Raw genomic sequence first — 25,268 nt, forward strand, 5'->3', positions numbered from 1 at the left:
TTTTACTGAGCTGCACCTTGGGAGTCCCGGTTTTTATGCTTTTGCACAGGCCTTTGAATGAAAGAACCATGCAGAGATCCTCCTCTTTTGTCAGCCAGACACAAAGCATGTTTATCCAGGTCAATCTTCTGACATTACCTGTGCAATTTTTTATTTTTTTTTTTAAATTATCAGAAAATACTTTCCTCTACACTAAATTTACTCCTCTTACTTTTCAGTTGATTTAATAATGCTGTCCATGTCAACATTTTAGCTGTTGGACTGTTTGCTTTAAAAAATAAAAAATCTACTTCAGCTGACAGGAACTGACCAAAATGAAAAACAGAAGTGACATTTGGTATGCGTTGCGCTCGTATCTGACTTGCTAGTTTCTACCCAGAAATACTAAAAATAAAACTGTGCTAATTGAAGTTTCCATCGTTACACCACGCTCTTTTCAAAATAGAAGTTCCGCCATACAGAGATTCCAATCTTGGGTTCAAAGCTACAGATGTAAAAACAAGTCTTTGAAGCATCTTATCCTTCCTGGTGTAAATCTTCCATGTTGTTGGCCTTATTATGCATCATTTGCAGGTCATGCTGTGGGTTCCTGAAATGTGTCAGTAAGACCTCTGACTGCATGAATTAAATTTCACATTTAAAAATATCAGTACAAATGTGTAGACGGTGTTTGGCAGGAGTCTCTCGAGTCTTGAAATGTCATTAGACCATCATAATTATACTTTTCACAGAGACAGTGAAGTTCATTTGCCATCCACACACAGTGGGCAGGCCAGGGCTCAGTGTCTTGCTCAAGGAAACTACAGAAGAACAAACAGCTGCCGGCTACAGGAACCTGACTTCCAGCAGAACTGAGAAGCTGCTGTGTTTTGTTTTTGCAGATCATGACTATGGAAGACGGCGTCTGAAATTCTGTTTGGTATTAAGAGTCTTCAGCCACAGCACCAGCAGCAGATTGAGGTGGTGCCACACCGAGCTACAGCCAGGTACTGTTTCACAAATGTTATTTCAAATCAGGTATTTGTCTTATCAGTTTTCTGCTCATGGTTAGCACAACAACAACCTTTGATAAGCTCCAGGAGAAATAGGACTAAAGAATAAAACAGTGAATTGCTGCTGGGGTGTTTCCAGACGGCCTCTACATGGTCAGTATGGTTGGCTTCAGGAGGTGTTTGTTCAGTTGTTCAGAATGGTTTCTAAGTTGTAGCTGGGTAGTTGTTAAGTGGTTTTATGCCACGTTAACGTCATCGGGAAGAGAAGATAATGATGGAAATGTTCTCCAATGCTTTCGCGCCATCAGAAACTATGGCAACTGCTGGTCTTCATTACTGAAGATTCCTGCTGTCAGGAAATAAATAGTAAGACACAAATGTTCGCTTCATTTCCTTCAAACAACGTCACATTACCATGCAGGGAAGTTTCACATTTCTATCTGAGCAGTCGTGTTACTGCAGAATCGGACGTGTGGTGGATAACAATAGTGCGCTTGTTTATTATACAGTAGCACTAAAACCTAAGTGTTTAATTCCACTTAACGACGGACTTTGGCTGACGTATGAATCCACGTTTGCCTTTTGCTGGCACTGTTCACTGCCAACTTGGATATATTGGAGCTTTTAGAAAAATTTGGCTAGCCAGTCATGATTCTAACTTGGACGCTGACGTGAATAGCAAGTGGGACTCGTGCTGTATTATTCAGTGCTTTCCATGGTAGCCGCTAGGATGCTGTTAGCAGGTAGCGGTTGTTTTTCCAAGAGCGGTTGCATGAGTTGTTGTAGGTTGTGGCGGTCGGCTGCACAGCAAACACATTCCATGATGCTATGAACAAAAACATACTTTGCCATTATAGTTAGAGAGCGCTAAACCGTGTCTTTCCTCTCCAGATGGAGGTGAATGCAGTGGAAAAACGGCATCGAACACGATCCAAAGGAGTCCGAGGTATGAGTCTGTCTGGCTGGTTTCTACTTTTTACAGCATTTTTCAAGCCTTTCGATTCACTTACTCGCACAAACAAATTCAGCTCGCTTCAGCTGGCTAATGGATCTGATATTTGGACTGTCTCTGCCCCCAAACCATCTATTTTTAATAATAACAATGTTACAAATGTTTAATTAAATGGCTTCATGAAGGCAGGACATGACCACCTGACCCACAGACAGTTTCTGGTTGTGTTTCTTGCTCCTGTCACATTTTTCACTTGCATCACATTTCATATTACTGCAATATAAAGTCCAGCATCTCTATGGAAACAGCAGGGCTTGAAGTAGAGAGAACTTCACAATGTCTTTTTTGTAGTGTAGCAAAGTTATATTGCCATAAATCCTAGAAAAGAAAAAAAAGGAAAGATTATTTTCTTTGATTATATAGTTTAAAAAGAATGAAAAAAAAACCTTGAATTGACATGTACAGCATTTTTCCATGCACACACAAAAAATGTAACAGAAGTCACGTATAAAACAATTAAACTGTAGAATATGTCCCCGCTCTTTGTGCTAAATACAAAGAGGATGATGCCCGACTAAATAAATGCTGAACTGAAGCCCACATACAGTCGTGTGTGTTCATTATCGTCGGCTCGCTCCAGACTGTTGAAGCTGTAACATTAATCTTTGTGTTGTGTCTCTGTCTGAAGCCGCCGTGGAAGCAGTAACACAAGAGTTATTCAGGTAGGTGAACCTCTGCTGACACACACTCCAAAATACATTCATCATCATATTACACTGTCATTATCGCACTGAGGCAGAACCTTGTATTCATCGAAGAATATAATTCTGTAATAATCTGTTATATGCCATTCGGATCCATCGCGGCTCAGTTCTTAGTGTATAACTGAAGCACAGTGAGGTGCAGGGGTCCAGTGGGTTGCTGATCATGCAGCTGGTGATGCTCAAACCATCGAACCTTCCACGAAAACAACCGGATTGTTCAGGAGTGAGCCGGAGATTAACAGGTGGACTAATGTGGCGTGTTAGCGGTGATGTGGAAGCTACAACAGGTTTCTGAGCTGTAAGCGACATGAATTATTGCATATTGTCAGTTTCATGTGAGTACACTCCACAGTTGTGTATCACGTAAGCGTTTTCAGTCAGATTCCATTAGTAATTCTTTACACTTTGCATCCTGTTCAGGGAAACACAGCCGCGAACTGCAACTGCCAAATATCACTGCTACCTCCGTATGTGTGCGATGGGGGAGTTTCTGCTTCACTTAATCTCATTTAGTAAAACTGACAAATATTGGTGTGTGCAGCAGATTATGGTTGAACCCGGTTTGATCCAGGTCAGCGCTTTACTGTAAACAACATGTCCTGTCTGCGCTGTGTGAGCCCAGAGCGAAGGAGCAGAAAACTCAGCATGATTCACCCAGAATTTAAATCTGATGGGTGCTGGTGAGGGCCAGGCATGGACAGAGAAGCTTTGAAGTTCGCAGTAATCGCAGAAAATGATTCATACAGTAAATACTGTGAAATACTATAAGTACACCATGAGCAATCGTTTGAATATTTTCATCAATTTTTATTTTTTCATCACAGTCGCTGACTAATCTGACTAATCTGCAGGGATAAACATGTACAAATAAATTTGTCATTGTGGTGGGATGTGTATTAAAAATTCTACCATGACTTCATTTAAATTGCTAAATAAACACATCACATCTGTCAGCGCAGTGGGAATCAGAGCTACAGTTTGTGCTGCGCCACAGCTGTGAATTTTTTACTTCTAACTCCTGTGATTTCTGGGGTGACTAATGAGTACAGCTAATGGCACGATGTGGACATTTATGGTCCCCCGTGGACGACGCTTGATGTTTTTGGCGACCCCGTGACCTTTTCCTCTGGTGCCAAAATTTCCACTCGTACACAAGAAATATTAAAATTTGATGGACACGTTGTCAGGAGGAATTCTAATAAATCCTGATGTGTTTCTGGCAGCAGTGTGAGCCGAAGCACCTTAATAATGTCACAACCTATAGGGGAGGAAAGGTCGCTCCTCCCCACGCTGGTCTCACTTTGTGTTGAAGTTGGAGAGAAAAAAAGCTGAAGCCAACAAATATCGCCAAAGGAAACAAACTAAAGCAGGATGCAGCTACGTGATTTTCCGATAACAGATGCAGCATATTCCGTTAAAAGTGCACAGTTTTAGTGGTTAAAGAAGAAGTTTGGCATTAATCTATGTCAGAATAACATTTTTTTAAAAAGCCCCAGAACCAGCACTTTATTTTTTCTCTCCTCTGTGTCACTCAGCTCACATTGGTTTCTACAGACGACATAAATCATTAAAAATAAAGTTTTAAATGTTTTCCAGCTGGGCACCGCAGAACTGTTAGTAAAAGTTTATCAAACAGGAGGAGTTAGTGTTGGATTAATACAGATCAGGCGTTCTGCTGAGTGTTTATCAGGTTTATCAGCACACAATACTTGTTAGCTTCGTTATTAGTTTTGATTCTTAAAATTATTCTTAATTTTTATGAAAGTGAGAAAAATGCAGCTTATTAATCGACTTGGAAGCAGTTTAAGGGCGAGAATAATACACGACTGTTATGATTGTTGTTTTTTTGCAGAAATTATTCTGTTTTCTATTGTTTCACATACGCTTGTGTTGTGTAGTTGTTTGTGGCTGTCGTGTCATAGAAATTAGGTTTCTGTACAACTACAATGTTCTTCCAAATACATTTATGTGGGAACGGTTAATTGATTTAAAATCAAAATCGTAATGAATTTTTAAAAATGTAACAATGCAATTAGCAAATCACGAGGGCTGTAATTCAGATGTGGCTATTGAATGAAAATAGAACTTCATTTTATTTAATTTGAGCGGACTGAAACTTTCAGAGCTTGTTCATGGTGCTCAGTGATCAGTGTACACTCCAGGCACGCATGCTGTGGTTTCATATTTTAATAGCCACACCTGCTACATTTTGCAGCTCATCTGATCCAGAATTTAAACAGTTGTGCAAATCTATACCACTGTATCTTATGTGGACATGTTCATTATCCTGAACTGAAGCTTGACCTAAATTAAATTATAGTATCTGTCAGAAAAAACACAAGTAGATACTTCCTCCAAATCATTCAGTCAAACATTATTTTTGCCAGGAGGTGAGATGACAGGAGGTGGTTGGGGTGGATCGTGGGCGTATCAAGCACACAGGGTTCGCTTTGGGTAACTTTAGAGAAAGAAAAGTAAGACATTTTGTTTTAAGTTACTGCGAAATTTTTCTAAATTAAGCTGCAACACAATCTTTGAAAACCTGAACCGAGTGCCACGAATGCTTTAAGCGTGACCATAAAGACGTTTATTAATGCCACCGTCACAACAAGTGTGTCCAAAGTAGAACAGAACATTTAACATGTTCAGTATCAATTTGCAAGTTAACAGTAATTACAATAAGTTTAGTTCCAAACATATTTTCTCTTGCATTTTGGTTGTGTAGGAATGTAATTTCTAGGAAACAGGGTTAGTTACTGAGATACTTCAGCATTTATAAAAGCGAGATTTCTGGATACATTTCAATCAGATTTCTCTTATTTTGTGGATTTTGCAAATTATCCCAACAGTGCAATAGTTAGAGGGAACTCAGTGTCAGAAAGCCACATTTTAGGAAGCTATTATAACACCTGTTGCTCTACTTTAGGAAGGGTTAGCGCTGTACGAGCTTGTTTGTCTCATAATCGAACCCAAATATCTCCTTTCTTTACAAAATCTTCCGCAAATATGCGTCAATTGAGATAGTTTCAATCGTTCTGTTTTGTGTTCGCGATGCGTCGGGGCGTTGGCAAAGTGAGACGGATCCTTGCACAGAGATCAAAGAAAATAATACTGGAGTCAAGAAACTTCCTCAAAGAACTGTACAGTTGCTGTGGAAACAAGTGGAAGTGTTTGAGCGTGGAGGGAAAAAGCATTTTGTAACTTTAAGAAAAGGACGACTTAAAGACTCGCTAAGGCACTCGTGTTTGTTCGCGTCGCATTGTAGAAAATGTACAATGTTTGTTTGACTTTGTGTCAGGGGAGTGAAGGCCACACACACATGCACACACACACACACACACACACACACACACACACACAGAGCAGGAATCAATAACCCAACGCTGTCAGTCTCTGTTCCCACACTGATTGATGAGCTGCCTCACCTTGAACAACCCACCTTCTCTTCTTCTTTTCCTCCATTTTTTAAAAATCTTTCTCCTCATGCTATTTTTCACCCTCTTTTTTTTTTTCCTGCTCCATTCATCTTCCCCCTCTTCTTTTTGTTGTATTCTTCTTTTCTCCTGCTCTTCCGCCTCCATTTTTCTCTTCCTTCCCCACCTCTCTGTCATTCTGTTAATTCCTTTCTTTCTCATTCTCACCATCTGCCTCTTGTCCCTTTGCTTCTTCTCCACCTCTTCCAGTATTTCAGCCCTTCCTTCTTTCCTTCTTTAACCTCCCCTCCCTTCTTTCTCCTCCTCTGCCTCCTTGCGCTCGTGATCATCACCTCTGCCTTCGTGCGGCTCTCATTTTAGCCCGGTAGTTGCAGGGCGTATGGATCAGGTGATGTTTGGTGGGTGGAGGGTGGGTGGAGCTCTGCGGTGCGGGGGTCAGAGGTCGTGGGCGTGGACTCCCTGAAGCCAGGCGGCGTGTGTTGGCTGGCGGTCTGCGTGTCTTCGTTGCAAAGCTTCGGCCTGAAAGCTGCAACAGCATGACTCATAGCGCTGGAGAAATCTGCTGCCGACTGAAGCCACGATGCGAAAAAAAGAAAACATCCAGACAGAAAGAGTTTAACCTGCTACCGACGGTGACACGAACTGAATCAGATGTTTTGAAGTTGTTTACTTCCTTGATCTTGTTCCACACCCACACCTCTTTATTAACCCTATTAGAATGGGGTTGCACAGTATAGCGTTTCAGCATCAGCACTGCAAAGTGTGCATGTGGAATAGAAAGGAAGCTGAACGCGAGTACATTATTTCACAGTTTTTTTTTCCTGCTTAACACAAAATAACTTGCATGGTTCCCATTTTTCATTACTAATCTACAAGATTTCAGCGACAGAAAGATGCAGATTAAAAACACTAACTCTGTCGGCTGCAGTTGTTGTCATCGCACGAGGCAAAGTGATTAATTTGTTTGACCGTTAAAATTGGCACCACAAAGCTCTGTATGACGAGTGCAAAGCCAGATCTGAAAGCCATCCAAAGCAAAAAAAATCATTTCAGACCCGTTTGCCAGTGCTGCACCATATGGGACAGGTTCGAAACGGTTCGCACTCAAAACAAAGTCTTCACAGCAAAAAGTCATTTTTCGGCTGTTTTAAATTATTTTCCGATGCTGACGTGCTCACCTACAGACTCCTCAATTGTTCTAGAATGATTAATTCTTTCCAAATAGAGGTATTTAAATCATTTAGTGGACATCGCTGTTGTTTTTTATGGCAAAACATAGCACAATGTCGGCTTCTTCCGATATCATGCAGCCCAGTGATAGTCAGAAATGCAGAGGGCTGCATTGTTGAAGATCTATTGAGATAAAAACCCTTCAAGAAATCGAGTTTAAGGCTTTTGAAACAGCCAACAATGCACAGTGGTTTGTATTAATGAGACAGAATTTTACAGCTTTGCAAAGTCAGAAAAGAAAAAATGCGACAGTTTGCATGAATCTTTTTGTGTGTTGTAACAACCTCCGAAGAAATAATGTTCAGCCAACAAAGTATATTGTGTTCGCAGAATTAGCTTTTTTCTGTACAATCAAAGGTAATTTTAAGTACCACTTACTTAACAATTGGTAGCATGAGGACACGTTTTTAGGTTAATTAAGTTGCTCCAATTATATTCTCACTCCTGTATCGCCTCCCTTTCATGAGACTACCTCCGTCGGTTTCAAGGTGCGATGGTGAAGTTTGGTCATAACGAGAGATCATGGTATTATGTTAATATTAAATTAACCCAATCACCAACATTAGTGGGTCAACAAAACTCAGCAAAAAATGTTTGTAACTTTAAAGAAATTGTTTTTTGCAGCTCTGCTTGTGATAAGTTGTGGGAAAAGGAAGCCTGAATTACTTTGGGTGGATTTAAAGACTCAAGAATTGCCATGTTTACAAAAATAGTCAAAAAATCCATTAAAATTTGTGACTTCTACATCAGTGATCCGAATGCTCAGAACGTCCTAAACAATCTGCACTTTGCAAACTAACTGCGCTTCTTGCGGCGGAGCTTCCAGGATGTTTTCTTCTGTCTTTTTGTTTGTTTTATGTAGACACTACTTTACTGTTTATATGCTGCTGGGTTTGTTCTGACGGTATGTTTCCCTCTCAGCTGTCCCACCCCCGGCTGTGATGGCAGCGGTCATGTCAGCGGGAAGTACGCCAGACACCGCAGGTAGGAGCCGCTCAGCGCATTTTCTACATTGATGATGAAGTTCTTTTAGTCAGTAATTTTTGGGTGTTAAAACACTGATTGCTGCGTCACCTGATACCGAAACCTTTGCTCTGGTGCTGGTTGGTTCTTTTTCTTTCGACATCATGTTGTTTCTGGTTTTATATTTCTTGTTCCTAAGATGCTGTATGATGCTGTTTTTTATGAAGTCTGATGCTGAGGTTTAAGGATGCCATAAAATGTATACCGCTGTACGCTAGCTCTGTTAGTAAGCACACAACACTGAGTCAGCCACGCCGACACTGTATTACATTAAAAACAAAATCAGATACAACTTGGTAACACAACAGTAAAATAAAAGATCTTCAGATCAAAAGATAAAGTCAAAGAAAAATTTAAAAAGTGATGAAAGTAAAAAATAAAACTAATATAATAAAGATGACTAAAATCAAGGAATTATTCAAAGGTTCACAGATAAATGTATGTTTTAAGAATAGGTTAAGAAGCAGCCTCGGGGTCCTGACTTCACACGCCTCTGGAACAGAGAAAAGATTTTGGATGTTGAATCTCGAGCTACATTTTGCCTTGTATGGTGTTAAAAGGTCATGAATGTGCTGGGAGAGAGGCCAAGACGAGCCTTTAAAGTAACCAGTAAGATGTTAAAATCAAAACTAAAACATACTTTTAAGCCATGTACGGAGGCTAAAACTGTTTAGGTGCTGCTCAGATTCTCCGCTGTAGGTCAAACTGAAGAGGAAGTACGTGAAGCGAAGAAAGTAGAAAGCAAAGTTGAGAACATGTTGGTGTGTTTTTTGAAGACAACAGGAGTAAAGGTCCCTTAAAAGTGCCTGGAATTTGTGTTTTCAATCGTTCCATTAAAATCCACTGAAACTGATTTCAATTCCAACCTCTCTGACGAGCTGACCCTGCCAACTTGTTAACTTTCCTGCTGCAGTTTGATGTCGCTGCTTCATTCAGTTAACAGAGATCATACGCTTCATATAGAACTCAGAAATTCCCTTGACATGTGATCTTCCACAGCCTGGATGTGTTTTTCTCATTGATGTAAAATATTCAGTTTAACTTTCAGGAAGTGGTTTGAATGTAGTTGCAGATTCTTTTGCAGACATAATATCCATTGATTTTAATCTTCAACAATTACAAATTAGCACTTAAAATAAAGAAAATAAACCTTTAAATACCATTAAGATCATCATGTAGGGAGATAGAAATCACATACAACATCAACTGAGCATTCAAATAGACAAAATGACAAAATAAATAGTGTAAAAAAAAAAAAAAACCCTGAGTAATAAAAAAAATGTACAGACTTTTCTTGGGTGCTTGAACTAAAATATGAAATGTTGGGGTTTGCTGCAGCCCAGCCTGCAGGCTTCAAACGTCTCACTCAGCAGCTGCGAAAACGAATCCTACCGACATTAAATGGACTCACGTCACGCTTTCAGACCTCCTCGATCGGCAGGTCGCAGCCTTCATCTCAGAAAATTCGCCCCTCTGTCACGAGGCTGCAGATAGAAAAGCAATCTGGTGGAGTGTGGAGCTGTGAAGTCACACCAGCCGATGGCTCGGGCTGCAGGTCACACGGCTTCTGCCTCAGATCTCAGTCACCTTTGGAAATATTGAATTCCAAACAAGAGTAGAAGCATCTGCAAAAAAGTGCCAATAAGATGTCATGACTTCATTTGTTTCTAATTGCAAATATGTTGTTTTCACTTATTTCCTTGAAACAAGTAAAACGCTGTAGAAGTACCGAACTTTCTTCTGCACAGGTCGAAAACTTCTGAATTATATATAAAACAGGTGAAATATATATCAAAGCAAGTGTGCTGCAGCTGCAGTGAAGTAGACGTGGATCACAGAAGGGTTTTTCCTCAAAGAAAATCTAACTTGAAATCTGCAGATGTGACTGTAGAAAAGGAAAGTAAAGTCTTTTTTTTTTATTATCCAAGTAAAAGCAACAGATTTAAGCATCCATTATGAAATCAGGGCACTTGTTGAGATATTTTGTGGTTATTTTGGAGTCTCTCTATGGTATTTTAAGTGCAGTTGGTGCGTGTGTGTGTGCGTGGGAGGCTGGCATATAGAGTATGCACGGCTAAGGACAGCGGTGGTTTGACGCCTGAGGTAACACAGAGATAATGAGAAGGGCAGGATGGTGAATCGCTGGCAGGGCAGACTGATGGAGCAGCGAAGGGCACAGAGACACTCAGGAAATTCAGCATCAGGCAACACAGAGTCAAAGTAATATGAAAAAAAATCACACTTTCTTATAAATCCTGTTTTTTTCAAGGATAACACATGATGTTTGTAGAAAAGAAGGAATGAGATTGGATTGAAACACTCACTCTTCAGTTTATTTTGCTGCTCCGTTCTTTATGTTTTTTCCGAGGGCTCTGTTGTATTTATGTTACGTTTTATCTGGTAGCAGTGACCTATGACCTCACTGCCGGCTCTTGGCATGCACCTTGGTGTGTACTTGGTACGTGTTGGTTTTGGAATTCGTGCTCACTGTGTTTTTGGTAAAGCAGAGAAAATCAAAGCAATGCATGAATGAACACTTTTGTCTCGAAAAGGAAAACAGGTAAGGGTTAAGGTAAACCATTCAGACTTCTTACTGCAACAGTAAGGTTACTCAAACTTTGCAAACTGTCAATATGAAATGACTCTTTGAATCTTTCTTCCATGTTAACAATACCTTCCTTTCTTAAAATGATTTAGATATAACTCTACAGTGTTGAATTCTTCACGGTGGAAATGCTCAGCCATGGCACCGACTGCTTCTTTCTCTTATGACGTGTCTTCTAGCATATAAAAAACACCATATGGACCTGTTAACGACTAGATTTTCACCTGAGGGACGCTGTAACTTTACTAACCACCATACTGAGCAGTCCAGTTTCAGCTTTAGAATTTCACAAAGTAGCACGATTTCTTTCTGTTTTTGTCTATCTTGAGGATACGGCCATCTTGTTTGAATAAACTTTTTTTGGAACTATGAGAGCTTCAGTTTACCTCTGCAGTGTGAACAGAGAAGTCACAGATTGTGGCTGCACCAAAGCTGATTGAAAAGTGTGTGTGAGTTAATAGTCGTAAATGTTTAACAAAGTTTAGGGCTAACCATGCTAGCGTGCTACAGCTGATGGCTGACGGAGAACAACTGCTATAAAACTCACTCAAGTACGTCCGTTCTGTGAGATGAGTACATCGACATAAATAGAACAGCAACTGTTTGGATCCTGTCATATACAGTAAGTGTTGAAAGGTTTCGGACAAATACAGCTACTGTTAGACCCCTATGTACTTAAGTAGGAATACATTATTTTCCGTTTGATTAGGGATTGAGCCAATTCTTCCATTTGAATTTTTATTAATACCAAGTAATATATGCATCTAAACTTTTAAAAGCAGTATTGAATATGTTTTGCTGCCACTGAACTGAATTAAGAGCTAGCAACAGAACAGGCAGCTCATTAATAGAAGCCACCAACTTATGTGGAGTTCCACAGGGATCAGTTCTGGGCCCACTAGGGTTCCACCTGTTAACATTCCCTCTTGGTACCGTCACACAAATGTCATAATGTATCCTACCACTGTAATGCCGATGATAAACAGCTGTATGGCTCACTTTCCTCACTTTCCTGTAAGTTATCTTGTTAGGTGACATCAACCTCGAAGCGTACCAAAACTTTCCTAAAAACTTAATCAGATGAAGGTGAATTTCAACACAATGGTGCTGTGTTCTGCTGAAACAGTATCTTCTTTTCAGAGTAAATCTTGATTCTCTTTTAGTAGTTGCATGTTTATGTATGCGTCTCTGTTGTAATCTGTGTGTACATATAGTTGTAGAATTGTATTTTTTGTGAGTGGATGTGCCGTATGGGTTCTAATATCTCACATAAATTTCCTTTCTTATCTGTTTCATGTGTTGTCTGTGTTTATTGTAAAGCACATTGAGTTTACCTGCGTATGAAATGTGCTACACAAATAAAATTGACTTGACGGAGCAAACTCCTAAACCGAAAAGACAGTTTACATCAGCACTGAATGTCAGACTGCATGAACAGTGACAGATTCACTTACTGACAGACGTATCGAGGTGGACTCGCTGCTTAGCTCACGAGTACGATCTTTGAACTGAACGACACGATTTGAATCAGCAAAGTAATGTGTGATTTCTGTCTTCACTAGTTCGGACACACATATAGTCAGCACTCCACATCTTCTGCTGCTATGTTTATTTGCAATGTGAGCCACGTAAAGTTCTTTAACAATGAGTGTAGTCATTTTCTTAACTCAAGTTAAACTGGACAATTTACAGAGACCTGAGCAGTCGTGGCAGAAACCCAACTAATTATTATTGGGAGTCAGATTGGAATCAGGGCCAAAAAACTTGATCAGGGCTCTACTTTTGATCATACTGGAGATTGCTGTGGAAGAGTTTGAGTGTCACATCAGATCCAACTAACTATTAAAGTTACACGCTGCACTTCTGTGCTCTGTGTGTCTAGTTGTGTATCGAGCTGAATGGAACAGCTTGGGCTAACTAACTATTCTGTTGCAGATGCGCAAATTTCATTTTTTTTCCCCGAAAACCTTTTGTTTGTTTTTTCATGAAAGCTCAAGTTGAAAGGTCATTCTTGACATTGTAAACAAAAGCAACAATGTCGCCGCAGGACTGTTTTTTCCTTTTATAATCTCTGATAAATACTCACGCTGACAAATTACTGAAGTGAGAAAAGTGACAGCAAGACAGAGATAGAGACACATGGAGTCAGACAGACTCAGAGAGAGAAGTAGGCCTCTCATGGTTCCTCTCTGGGGACATGACAGATGAATTACTTAATCAGTTAATCATCCGCTGATCACAGGAGTGTACAGTACACAAACTTCGGATTTTACAAAGACACAGCGGAGGGGAGAACACAGCGTCTCCGAATTTGTTTCCTGTCTGATTTCTTCTTGCTGTTTATTTGCAGCCTCTTCACCAAGTGCTTTAAGACACTTCACAGGTTGGGACGTTTCCTCAGAATCTACCAAACATAAATTTAGCATATCTTCAAATGATGCTTATCATCAAGACGGTTTCTCAGTATTACAAACGCCAACATTGCTCTTGTGTGTGCATGTAGGGTTGAAGCTAGCAACATTAGCAGCATGTCAAGTGTTGAACATGAACATGGTAGCTCTGATGATTCATGTGTTGATGTCTTAAAGAGTATATCTGTTAAAGGGCTGCTGTGGTTATTCACAAATTGATGATGTTGACACTGAAATCTAATTTTTAAATTTCTACTGAAAACCATTTAACTTATTGTAACAAATGTTTTTTTTCCATGTCACTACTTCCTGTGTTGGGACGTCATTTGCTTCTGGTTGCAGTCATTGGTTAGTACTACAGCTGTAGACAGTGGCACTGCCAGCCGATTCCAACTCGTACGGTTTAAAAGTTTCTGTAAGACTCAAGATTTTTGAAGGTATGGGAGTACCTCGAATTACCACAGTACACCACCACATCAGCACAGCAATAGGCAGGAACACCTGAAGAGCAAAGACATGGATGCTCCTGGTGTGAAGCTGTTTACTTCTCTCCTGCTCTCTGTGCTCACTTATATATTTTATTTCGATATAGCCATATTCCCAATTAAGCTACTCTCCTTTGCATATTTTTTTTTTTCTTTTGTCCAATATCAGAAAGAATATGGAATAGTGACTGAAGCGTGGCTCGTTAAGATGACATGTTAACCAGCAGTCACTTCCAAGATGCTTCTAAAATCTGTGAACATGTGTGAAGATAACCAACTAAGTCACTCGAGTTAATCGGAATCAGAATCAGAATCAGCTTTAATGGCCAAGTACGTACACAACATACAAGGAATTTGGTTTCGGCTGTTGTCACCCTAGGAATTTGCACGAATAATAGAAATAGGAAAATTTAAAAATAAAATAAAGTAAAATAACTAAAGAAAGAAAAGAATAAAATCCAATAAATATTAATAAAAAATAAAACAAGATAATAAGACAAATATATACAAGAATTTACACATCTAGTAAATGACAACGGCTGTGCTGTTAATTGCGTGTTTTTACTGAATTTAAAGTTACTACCAAATAATTTAAATAGTAATTTAAAGTTACTACCAAATAATTTAAATAATAATTTAAAATTACTACCAAATAATTCTACAATAATGAGAGAAGAAGTTACTTTAGCTGCTCCGGGCTTGTAAAACATCTACTGTGTCCATGTTGTACTTTGTCCTAATATACAGACCAAACTTTTTCACTTGTGGTAGTGAGTTTAATGGAAATTTGGATTTCATTCAGAGTTACATGACTGACTTATATATTGAGTCCTCTTTCTTATTTTATCTTTATAATGCTGGAGTTTCCAGTTCAAATCTTTTTTGGAGGAAAAATGTTCTTTTAGATTATTAAATATACAAATAAATATTGAATACATGTTGATTGAAAAATAGTTATGTTTGATTTAATTAGGTTTGTTTAATGGAAAGCTCGTTTTACAGCTCTGTTAGTGAATAGTAGGACCTGTGGAAAGTCCTTGGATGTTTTTCCGCACAGATGGAGTCACAGAAATTTCAGAAAGGCAAACAGAACAGGCCAACAAAGACAACTGACATGACTCTCCTAGTCTGGATGTACTCTGAAGGTCTTTTGACCAGCAGTGCTTGTATTCGTCTCAACATTCTTCATGAATTAAAATAAATTTGATCCAGTCTTTCATAAGTAGCACTCTGAACAGAAAAGAAGAATTTCCATGACATGATGCTAAAAACAGCAAAATAACCTGCAATTTCTTTCAATTTAAAGCGAAATGTATCTCGTAGTGGCCCTCAGTGAGGTAGCAGTCTGAAGGTGAAAGAAAAAAAATGGAGTGTCTGAAACTTTTGTGTTGGTTCCTGCAGCCAATGACAAAACTATTTAAATTTTTACTGAACCAGACTCATGATAGCGAGGAAGGAATAAAGGCAGATTCATCAGGTATTAGGCAGAGATGCTCACCTAGCCTGCTCCCTTTGCCCTGTCCCTCCCCCTGCAAAGTTTCTCACAGTGTCACATTACTTCCTCCTCTGCTCCCAGTGGACAAGAGGGCTTAGACAAGGAATCATGTCATTATAGGATGTTTCCACAAATTGCTGTTGTTTTTCATGGAAAGCCAATCTCTCTCTCTCTCTCTCTTAAAGGGTCCATAATATGCAACATCCAATTATTTGTTGTTTTTGAACATAATTACGTGTTCCTAATGTGTCTCAATACCTACAAAATAGTTAAAAAATACCATCCCCTTGTTCCTTTTCTTTCAGCTTAGATCTGAATGAATTGATGTGATGTCACAGCAGAAGAAACCTGCCGCCCCTGACTGGCTCCTCTGACTCAAATGCTGAAAAAGTGCTAAAGCCAGGGGTATTATGAGGATATGATCATTCAGTATTTTAAGGTGAAACTTGAAATACACATTCTGGGGACTTACATTAAGTTAAAAAAGGGGGGGCATATTATCAGGCCTTTAAAAATTTGCTTAAAAAAATCGCACATGTGCCACAGAGGGCAGCAGATGTGTGTTTGGGCGGCTACTCTGTCAAACAGATATGCAACAGAAGAAGACAAACTGCTGTTGTATTAGTTCTACGCATGTTTTTGTGTATATAGCACACTGTAACTATACGTACACACTGTACTGGTAACATTAGTATGTCTGCAGTTTAAATCTCATGAGGGAAATCTGGGCTCCAGTAGGTCTCTAAATCGGAATATTTTTCAATGTAGCCAGATTTATCCCTTTATCTAATCTTATTCTTCAAATCCAACCTTCTGGTTTGAGGAGCCAGTCACAACATTTCTCCTCCTCATCCTGCTGGGATCAATAACTCCTTGAGGCAGAGACACAGTTACTGCTGTCGGTGGCACTGAATGAGTTTGGGGAGGAGACAGTCAGGTTCAGAGTCACTGTCTCTCTCTCTCTCTCTCTCTCTCTCTCTCTCTCTCTCTCTCTCTCTGCTTCTCTTTCTTTCTTCCTCCCCTACCTTTCTTTGTCTCTCTCCCTTTCACTTCACCTCTCCCTCTCCCTCTCTCTTTCTCTCTGGAGGATGTCACCATGGCGACAGCACCGTGCGGATGCTGCAGTATGAGGACCAGGAGGGATGCAGCCTGTCTCCCATGGCAACCGCTAGTATAGGATGTGAACATCGTGTCGCCCACATTGCAACCCACCCCCCCACCTCACCTTGTATCACTGCCACCACCCAGTCTCTTATATATCCCCACCACCACCTTTGGCGCCAAAGCGTTGCCACGGTGATGAGTGTCGGCACGTGGCGTTTCCGAGGGCAATGGTCCCACGAAACCGCATATACCCAGATGTAATTACCACATGTAAGCTGATATTCACAGAAGTATTCACATTTTTATTGTGATGTTTCTAAATAACAGACAAATTTAAATAAACATTTAGCCCATTTCCATTTATAAAGAACTGCATAGCTTATTAAAGATCGGTGAAGGCATTTTAAGTCTCATCTATAATGACTGTATTAAAGTCATGTAAAATAATCATCTCTGATTGGCTGACAGGTGCTGGCCTCAACCCTATCTTTGCTATAAATAAATGCTCATAGCAGCCTATATTAAACTGCAGGTAACCGTAGAAACAGCATGGATAATTCTGGCTCATATAGCGTTTAGGTGACATGGAAAAACTAACCTGACCATGGGCTCAACTGAATACCAACTGCTTTTCTTTGTTACTTTAGTAAGTCAACATGAACAACAGAAAGAATGGTTCCCAAGTAGAGACAGTAAGACACGCCCCGGGGTTTGTATCGAGACAACATTAGACTCTAGATATCCACAGAGAAGCAGTAATCGACTGAATTTGTCATGGCAGACATTATTTTGGATTTTCAGATATAAAGGCATCGACAATGATAGACGCGTCCTGAAATGAATCTCATGGATCGTCAGATAGCTACACAGACAAAAAGCGGGCTCCAGGTGTCCACATAAAGTGAAAATAAGAGACTTCCAGGTGTCCTCATATGGCATTACAGGTGTTCTCACTGAGATAAAAATGAATTCCAGGTGCCGTCATGGAGATAAAATGTAGAACTTGCAGATGGGCCTAAAAAGATGATAATGGACTGTCAGTTTTTCGTGTAGAGACTGTGTGCTCCACATAAAGCCCATCATACAGACAAAATAATGCACTCTGAACATTCCCCAAAGAGACAACGATGGACTGCTGTTGTCCACAGTGATTATTATTGATGTAGAGGTGTCCATGTACAGACTCGGAATAGGAGTACAAATGGACACCAAATGCCATGGTAAAGACAAAAATGAATCTCAAGTTTCCATGTAGGGACAGTAATGGGCTCTAGGTGTCCTTTCAGGGACAATAATGCACCCTAGCTGTCCATACAGAAAAATACCACCCTCCCAACTGTCCTCATAGAGACAACAATGCTAATCCAGGTGTCCTCACACTGATTATTATGGTTGTTCAAGTGTCTAAGTACAGGCAATAACTGACTCAACATGCTCACACAGAGACAACCATGGACCTCCAGGTGTCCTCATAAACTAATTTGGACTACAGACATCGTTGAGGAGATAATTATTAACAATTAGGTTTCTTGGTAAGACAATAAAGTACTCCAAGTGTCCTCATAGACAGAGAAAAGGACTGCAGCTGTCTTCATAGACATAACAGAAAAAAAACATAACTCAATGCTCTCTGTAGAGGAAGAATATTTAAAATATAGGGAATACAAAAAAGCCCCTTATATTTGTCCTAATGACATGCTTGTGCTCAGTCTGACCCTCACTCAGGTCCACATCTCCATGTAGACAACCAATAAATTATTAATTGATCTAACTCACAGTATGTAATCAATCGCTATGCATCAAATCAGACTGCAGCGTATCAGTTTAGCAAAAAAGAGGAAAACGTAATGTGTGAAGCCTCCCTCTCTCTCTCTCTCTCTCTCTCTCTCTCTCTCCCTACACATAATTACCATGCATAGTCTCTCGTCCTTGTCTGCAGCATTCCCTCGTTTCTGATCTGCTTTAATTACCACTGGAATTTTAATTGGCGGGAGACAGCAAGGTGGCCGAGGTCATGCACACACATGCGCACACACACATACGCACACGCACATAGAGAGGCAGGCTGGCAGCTTGACAGCCTATACGGTAAAAGATAGAGGGATCATTTGAGGAGAAGTGTGTTTGTGTGCATGTGTGTTATCTGGGAGGAATCCTGACTGCGGCATTATATAGGGAAGGGAAATTCACTATATAACAAAACAATTTCTCTTTCTTTTCTCTCTGCCTTCAAATTTGGATTAAATGAAGCTATAGTGGCATTTCCTGGCACATCTAGTGTTACCAAATCATAATCATAGCTGTATAATTACATTTTGACTGATTATAGAACATTTCTCTTTACGAAGAAACAGAAACATATAAATACAGACATTTAGTTTGTAAGATAAAAGATGATAATGGATATCTTTTTACATTAGAAATTATGTTGTCATACAAATTATTACCAATATCATAATGATGCATATTCATTTAGGGTATCATGGGTTTCTGGATAGTGAAGCACTGACGTTTACATATTTCAGCATCGTATTTTGTGTGTTATCTATGTGATTACACAGTCCTGTTTCCCAAAGGTGGTAGACTTTGCTTGTTTTACTGATTAGTTTGAATGGCACTCCAAAAACTAGTCTGTCCTGTGGAGTTCCACAGGGATCAATCTTAGGTCCTCTATTGTTTTTAGCCTGCATTTACTGAAAACGCAGCACTTTTTTTTCCCCCTGCAAATCTGCTGATGATGATTCTCATCTACATAATGCACATTATGTTATACTGTGAAGGCAGCTGGTCTGTCGATCAGGTGTATCAGACTAGGAGTGTCAGACATTACAAAACTGTTTCAGGTAAATGATACAAAATTCGAAATCCCTTTGTTTGATGATCCAAGTTTTTATGGTGGCTTAAAAAGAAGTCTCTTTATTAGGCATGCAAACCATGATTCCAGTTTGATGGTTGACTCTGAGTTTGTTTTGTTTTTTTTATTGAAAGGTGACTGATGTTGTGAAATTGTATCATCACAAATTAGCAACAACAATTTTGTATTTTGCTGATCCTTAGAAGACCAGTCCTTTCGCTGTTAACTATAAGTGAAATATTTGCATTTTTTCACTCGCAACATGGTTCACCTGAAGCGTGAATAAAAGTATTTAATATAATATATAAAATGCTTACAAATATGTGTAAACTGGGGTGTGTAATAGCGTTAGTAAAAAGAGATATTTTACCAGTGACGCATAAACACACAAAGCTAGCAGAGGAGAACGCAGGAATGAACACTGTAGTAAGGTGAAGGATATTAGCAGGTGATAAAAGTCTTTAGTAGTTATCCTGTGATTAACTGTCCTTTTGTTTGTTAGAAGCTCTGTTTTAAAACCAGGGTGGCACACGGAAAGGCTGGAACAGCAACGTGATTGGACGGATCTGTAAAAATATCCACTTCTCTTTATTAACTTTATTGTAAACTGTTGCGTCCCTGTAAGAACGATGGTTCCATATTTTTGATAAACTGACTGGCCAGTAGTTGATCTGTTTAAATATTTTGATCTTATCTTCTGAAATGAACTTGCTTTGGAGCAGTTGAGCCCAAAGATAGCTGGATAATCAGCTAATCTGGATTTTTAGACCAGAGTATTGACTAAAGCCAATGCAGGAGATTTAAATTAAACTCCCTGTTTACTTTTCTCCACTGTCAGGAGTTTGGCTTTCAGACGGTTCTTGCAGCTTACATTAGCAGACCACAGAATAGAAAGCAACAAGCTAAGTTTGTGAACAGTAGTCTGAGTGAAGTGAAGTGAAGAAGTAAACAAACCTGTTCATGTTAAAATTAACCTTACGCTGTTTTAGTAAGATTAGACACTGATTTGGTCTAGTCTTGTCACTGGAGTGATGTCAAGGTTTAGGAACACTGTATCATCATATCTTTATGATCGTTTTCACATCTTAGAAATGGACAGCAAGGAGGATCAGTGGTTAGCACTGTTGCCTCACGGCAAGAAGGTTGCCGGTTCACGTCCCGGTGAGGACACCCAGGATCTTTCTGCGTGGAGTTTGCATGTTCTCCCCGTGCAGCGTGGTTTCCCTCCAGGTTCTCCGGCTTCCTCCCACACAGTTCAAAAACATGTTGAGGTTAATTGGTGATTCTAAATTGTCCGTAGGTGTGAATGTGAGTGTGCTTGGTTGTCTGTCTCTAAGTGTAGCCCTGTGATAGACTGGTGACCTGTCCAGGGTGTCCGCGTCAGCTGGGATAGACTCCAGCGTCCCAAGACCCTAGTGAGGATTAAGCAGTGTATAGATAATGGATGGATGGACATATTAGAAATGGTTCATCTGATTTGCTACTTTGCTCTTAATTATAGTGTAATGAAATAGGAAACAACATGCAATGAATGCAGGTAATGAAAATGTTTTTATACTTAATAGTATTTGTGTAATATTGACACAAGATTTTTTTTTTCTTTATCACATTAGACACATTTAATAAGAGAAGTAATACAAAGAAAATAGTGTGATATCATTTTAAACTAGTCATTATTCAGGTGTTTTTTTTTTTCTTTTTTATTCTAACATAGTTAATTATTGTGATGACAAGTTTACCTGTAGTGCTTGTATTACGAAGCAACAGTGCTTTTATTTTAGTACCGTTTTGGTATTCTACGCATGTCTAACCATGATAAATATCATACATTATAGATAACAATGCTTACAGAGAGGTATATTTTGCAGCATTTGCTTTTTATAATAGTTGCTGCTCGTTTGCATCACCCACACTCTATCCCTCTTTTCCCAAACCGGGATCATTTGGCTCCAGAAAACTGGCAACAAGTGGTAAACCCAAATTCCAGGCTTCAAAATCATCCTTTCGAAAATCTGAGTGGGATCACAGAGACACTAGAGACATGTTCTTTCTAGGTTAAAAAATGTCTTAATGAGCTGGCTGCACTTTACTACTTTCAGTATATTTCAATTTATCTCAGAAGATTCCCAGGAATATCTGACGGCGTTTTATATGATAATGCATTAGATGAATTACATTGATAGACACATTCTCACATTGTCACTGAACCAAAGAAATAAAAGGAAGAAAGTCTTTGTTCAGAGTTATAAGATTTTATTTTGCATGTTTGTCCAACAAACACACAACGGTTTCTGTCAGAGAAGCAGCGTCACCTCCTCCATCTCACCCTCCAAACACAAAATAAGCTCTTTCATATGGAAATGGACTAATTGATTTCCTAAAATCCACATTAAAGCCGTGTATAATTGTGCTTGCTGTTTTGGAGCAATTAAAGCAGAATTTTCCCAACAGTTAATGACTATTATGGGATTTGCGTAATTGAGGCCCCGGTTGAATAAGCTTTGTTTTTTTTGTTTTTTTTTTTTCCTTTTTGAGCGGCTGACTCTCCTCCTCAGCCAGAGCGAGTGAAAATCCACTGCAGCATCTTAACGCATGAAACACACCAGAGGGAGTCGCAGCGCTTTGACCTTTGACCTTCACACACCAAACCGTTCTCCTTCTCATGACCCTCATGATGCAGACAGTGTCCTCACACATCAGGCTCTTGCTTCTCTGCAGAAAGGCAGGCTTCCCAGAGCTGACAGACTTCTTCACACTGCAGCTACATTAGATTTATTTGTTGTTATGACAGTTCTCATTGTAGAAGTTGGAAAAGATTGTTCGAATAATGAACAATGTATTTAATTTTCTTTGTATTTTCTATATAATACAGTATGGTCTTGACATGTAAAGCTTTCTGCTTTTATTAGATGTATCACAAAAGAAGTAATTGTTGTACATTGTTTTAGATGTTATATTTTCAAATGGTCGTCACTTTAATACCCATTGGGCCATTTTGCTTAGAATGCATTTTTTTATTTGCTGAATGCAGTAATACAAACACAATGTTGTCTTGCTGCAGCATGCAGCATTTGTTTAATTCTCTCCCAGGTAATTTTCTCCCTTTTTTTTTTTGGCCTCTGATTATCCATAAAGGTGCACAGCTGCTCATATAGCCCACACTTAGTGGCAGCAAGTAGCTTTACCATTTACATGATTACAACTTCAAACAGCTATTGGTCGTCCACAGCTTTGGTCTCCCCCAAATCCTTCTGACAATGAGACCCCGAGGGTGGATGAAATATTGTGCACCAGCAATGTGAATGGCTTAAATCACACTGCAGATGTAGGATTTACATTTCAAAGATGGGTTCAGACAGTCTTGTTGTGATGTGATCCTGTTCTCAAGGTGTGAAGTAGTTGTGATGCAGCATTTTTTAATGTATTTCTGTGCCATTTTTTCATGATGTGCTATATGTAACAGGACAGTCTTCAGGTGATTTCTGCCAGAGATTGACTTGTGTTGCTTCGAACATTTGACATTAAATAACTTATTCCTTGTCACTGCATCCTGCTGCTGCAATGGTACAAGTCGCCCCTCAGGAGTTTCCCAATAACTCCCGTTCAGACTCATATTTCAAAGTTGAAATTGGCAATATTGATTGAAGGTTGCTTGATAAACATCAGTGCACAAACCAGTCAAGTTTTGATGTCTATAGGCTGCGAAAATGACTTGAAGAGGGTTTTGTTGTTGGTTCTTTTCTTCAAAGGAGTCAATATTTTCTTTAAACTTTCTTTCAAAAGCCTTTCTATATGTTTTACCTAAAACTCAGAAAAACGCACAACAACCACCGCGTAGAACAAACGTTTCTTAAATTGGAAGTCTAGCAGTGAGAACATGAAATTTTATAGGCTACCACCTTAAAGAATTGCACCTTCGTCATTAAAAACACTTTTCAGGTCTTACTTTTTCTTGAAGAACTCAGGCAGATGGTCCAGATGTAGTCATTTGTACTTTAGATATTAGAGCCCTAATACACAAATATATCATTTTTCCACCTTCCTACAGGCTTCCATCAAGCAGAAATGAACCACATCATTCTTTTATACTGTTTGGATACTTTTTCTTTCAACCACTTAATAGTTCTGAAAGGCAAAAGCCAAATAAGACTGAGCTGTCCAGCCTAGCTGGGCTGATTAGGGCTAAGTGCTGGTATGTGTTCTGGCTGTGGAGGCTCAAATGTGAGCCCTTATGTGTTTGCCAGATTTTGGCTTTGTTTCTAGACTTGTTTATTGTGAGAATCAGTTCCAGTTAGCAGTGGAAGGGTGAGCTTTGGCCCAACAAAGCTGAAGATACAAGTGCTCAAATGATCAAATAGTACAATATGAGAACAAAGATGGCTACTGATCATTTATGTGCCCTCTGTTTCACCTCAGCGTCTATGGCTGCCCACTGGCCAAAAAGAGGAAGGCTCTGGAAAAACAACCGCTGGAGCCAGCTGCCAAGAGGAGGCCCTTCCTCACCTCCTGCCCGGGTGAGGAGGAGGAGGATGCTGGCGCCTACGCCAGCTACGAGAATGAAGCCATGGAGGTGGGGCAGGCGGGGAAGGAACAGGGGGAGGTAGTGGAAGAGGATGAGGAGGACGAGGATGGGGAGAGGGAAGGGGATGAGGAAGAAGATGGGGAGGTGGAGGACGAGTTCTCGGAGGACAATGAGGAGCAGGGAGAGGAAGAGGAGGAGGAAGAAGAAGAGGAGGAGGAAATAGAGGTAGATAGAGCAGATACAGCAATAGGGGCTGCACAAGCAGAGGATGAGGAGGGCATGGATGAGGAAGAGGAAGAAGTGGATGATGGCGACGACGAGGATGAGCAGGAGGATGAGGCAGAGGACGACGAACAGGAAGAGGACGACGAGGAGGAAGAGGAGCTGCAGACTCGCCAGCAGGGTGAGTTCACTGTTTCTTATTTTGGTTGCTTTAAGCAATAGTTCCCATCTGGTTCAGGTTTGTTTCGGCTAAGTGCAAGTGGAAATCTCTGCAACTAAAAATAAAGCCAACACAAAGTGCCAAAAACTGCAGTCCCTCAAATGTCCACTTGAAGTTGGCTCTGAAAGCAAGTCAGTCCCGACAGACCCTCACGTTAAAACGTCCAACTTTACAGCAAAAATAAACATGTTTACAGCCTGGTACAAAAAATGGTTTCAGTCTTTATAGCTAATTCTGTTCTTGACAACTTTGTGGTGGCTGCATTTTTATATAACTCTCCCATTAAAGTTATGCATAATTCACCGAAACAAGAGTTTTGAATTAGCGTTAGAGTTAGGAGGATTCAGGCGCCACCAAGATGGCAACGTCATCAACGCCACCACACTGTTTGGGAAACCTAGGGGTGCTGTCACGAAGAGTTCACTTTATATACAGTCAGTGTTTAAGGCAACTAAAACTGCTTGGTAGGAAAAGATGCTTATGATTAACTGAAACCAAAGTTATCAGTGTCAACATCAGAAAACTCCTCTCCTTGTTGTCAGTTCTGACGTTTCTGTTATGAAGATGATGGCACTTTTCAAGATATCTTTCAAGAATCTTTCAAATCACTTTTTTCTTGTGATCTGACATCTATAGTAAAGTTTTTTGGCACAAAAACAGCTTTAGGTCAGTTTATGGTTTCTGCATCTGTTTAGCTAGAGATGTCTGATGTAAGTTTTGTCTTTTGCCCAAGTCCATATAGATCCATACAAACTCCACACACACACTATGAGCACAGTGACAGTGACTGAAAAGACAAACAAGATGCTGCTTGTGCCCTGTGTATTTGTACTGCACCCTTAGCGCTATTTGCATTAGGTGGTTGCACTTAAAAACGGTTTTCTTTTGAGAGAAACACAGCAAACAAAGGAGCTTTTTCTATTGCATGGTGTTAAGTCTCTGTATGAACACCCCT

The 25,268-nt window shown here is 39.8% G+C and overlaps 1 protein-coding gene across 1 annotated transcript in view; it reads left to right on the top strand.

Annotated features, from left to right (window-relative positions):
* The first annotated feature begins 1,883 nt into the window (after positions 1 to 1,883).
* Positions 1,884 to 25,268, top strand: part of myt1la (myelin transcription factor 1-like, a) — a 64,041-nt gene continuing 40,656 nt past the window's right edge. Inside the window, exons 1-6 of the mRNA XM_008299830.1 lie at positions 1,884 to 1,938; positions 2,633 to 2,666; positions 8,294 to 8,356; positions 23,766 to 23,886; positions 23,971 to 24,096; positions 24,160 to 24,278. Of these exons, the coding sequence (XP_008298052.1) occupies positions 1,884 to 1,938; positions 2,633 to 2,666; positions 8,294 to 8,356; positions 23,766 to 23,886; positions 23,971 to 24,096; positions 24,160 to 24,278 (518 nt within the window). The remainder of the gene's footprint in view (positions 1,939 to 2,632; positions 2,667 to 8,293; positions 8,357 to 23,765; positions 23,887 to 23,970; positions 24,097 to 24,159; positions 24,279 to 25,268) is intronic.

This window comes from Stegastes partitus, unplaced genomic scaffold (assembly GCF_000690725.1).
Source record: "Stegastes partitus isolate 25-593 unplaced genomic scaffold, Stegastes_partitus-1.0.2 Scaffold1470, whole genome shotgun sequence".
Classification (NCBI taxonomy): domain Eukaryota; kingdom Metazoa; phylum Chordata; class Actinopteri; family Pomacentridae; genus Stegastes; species Stegastes partitus.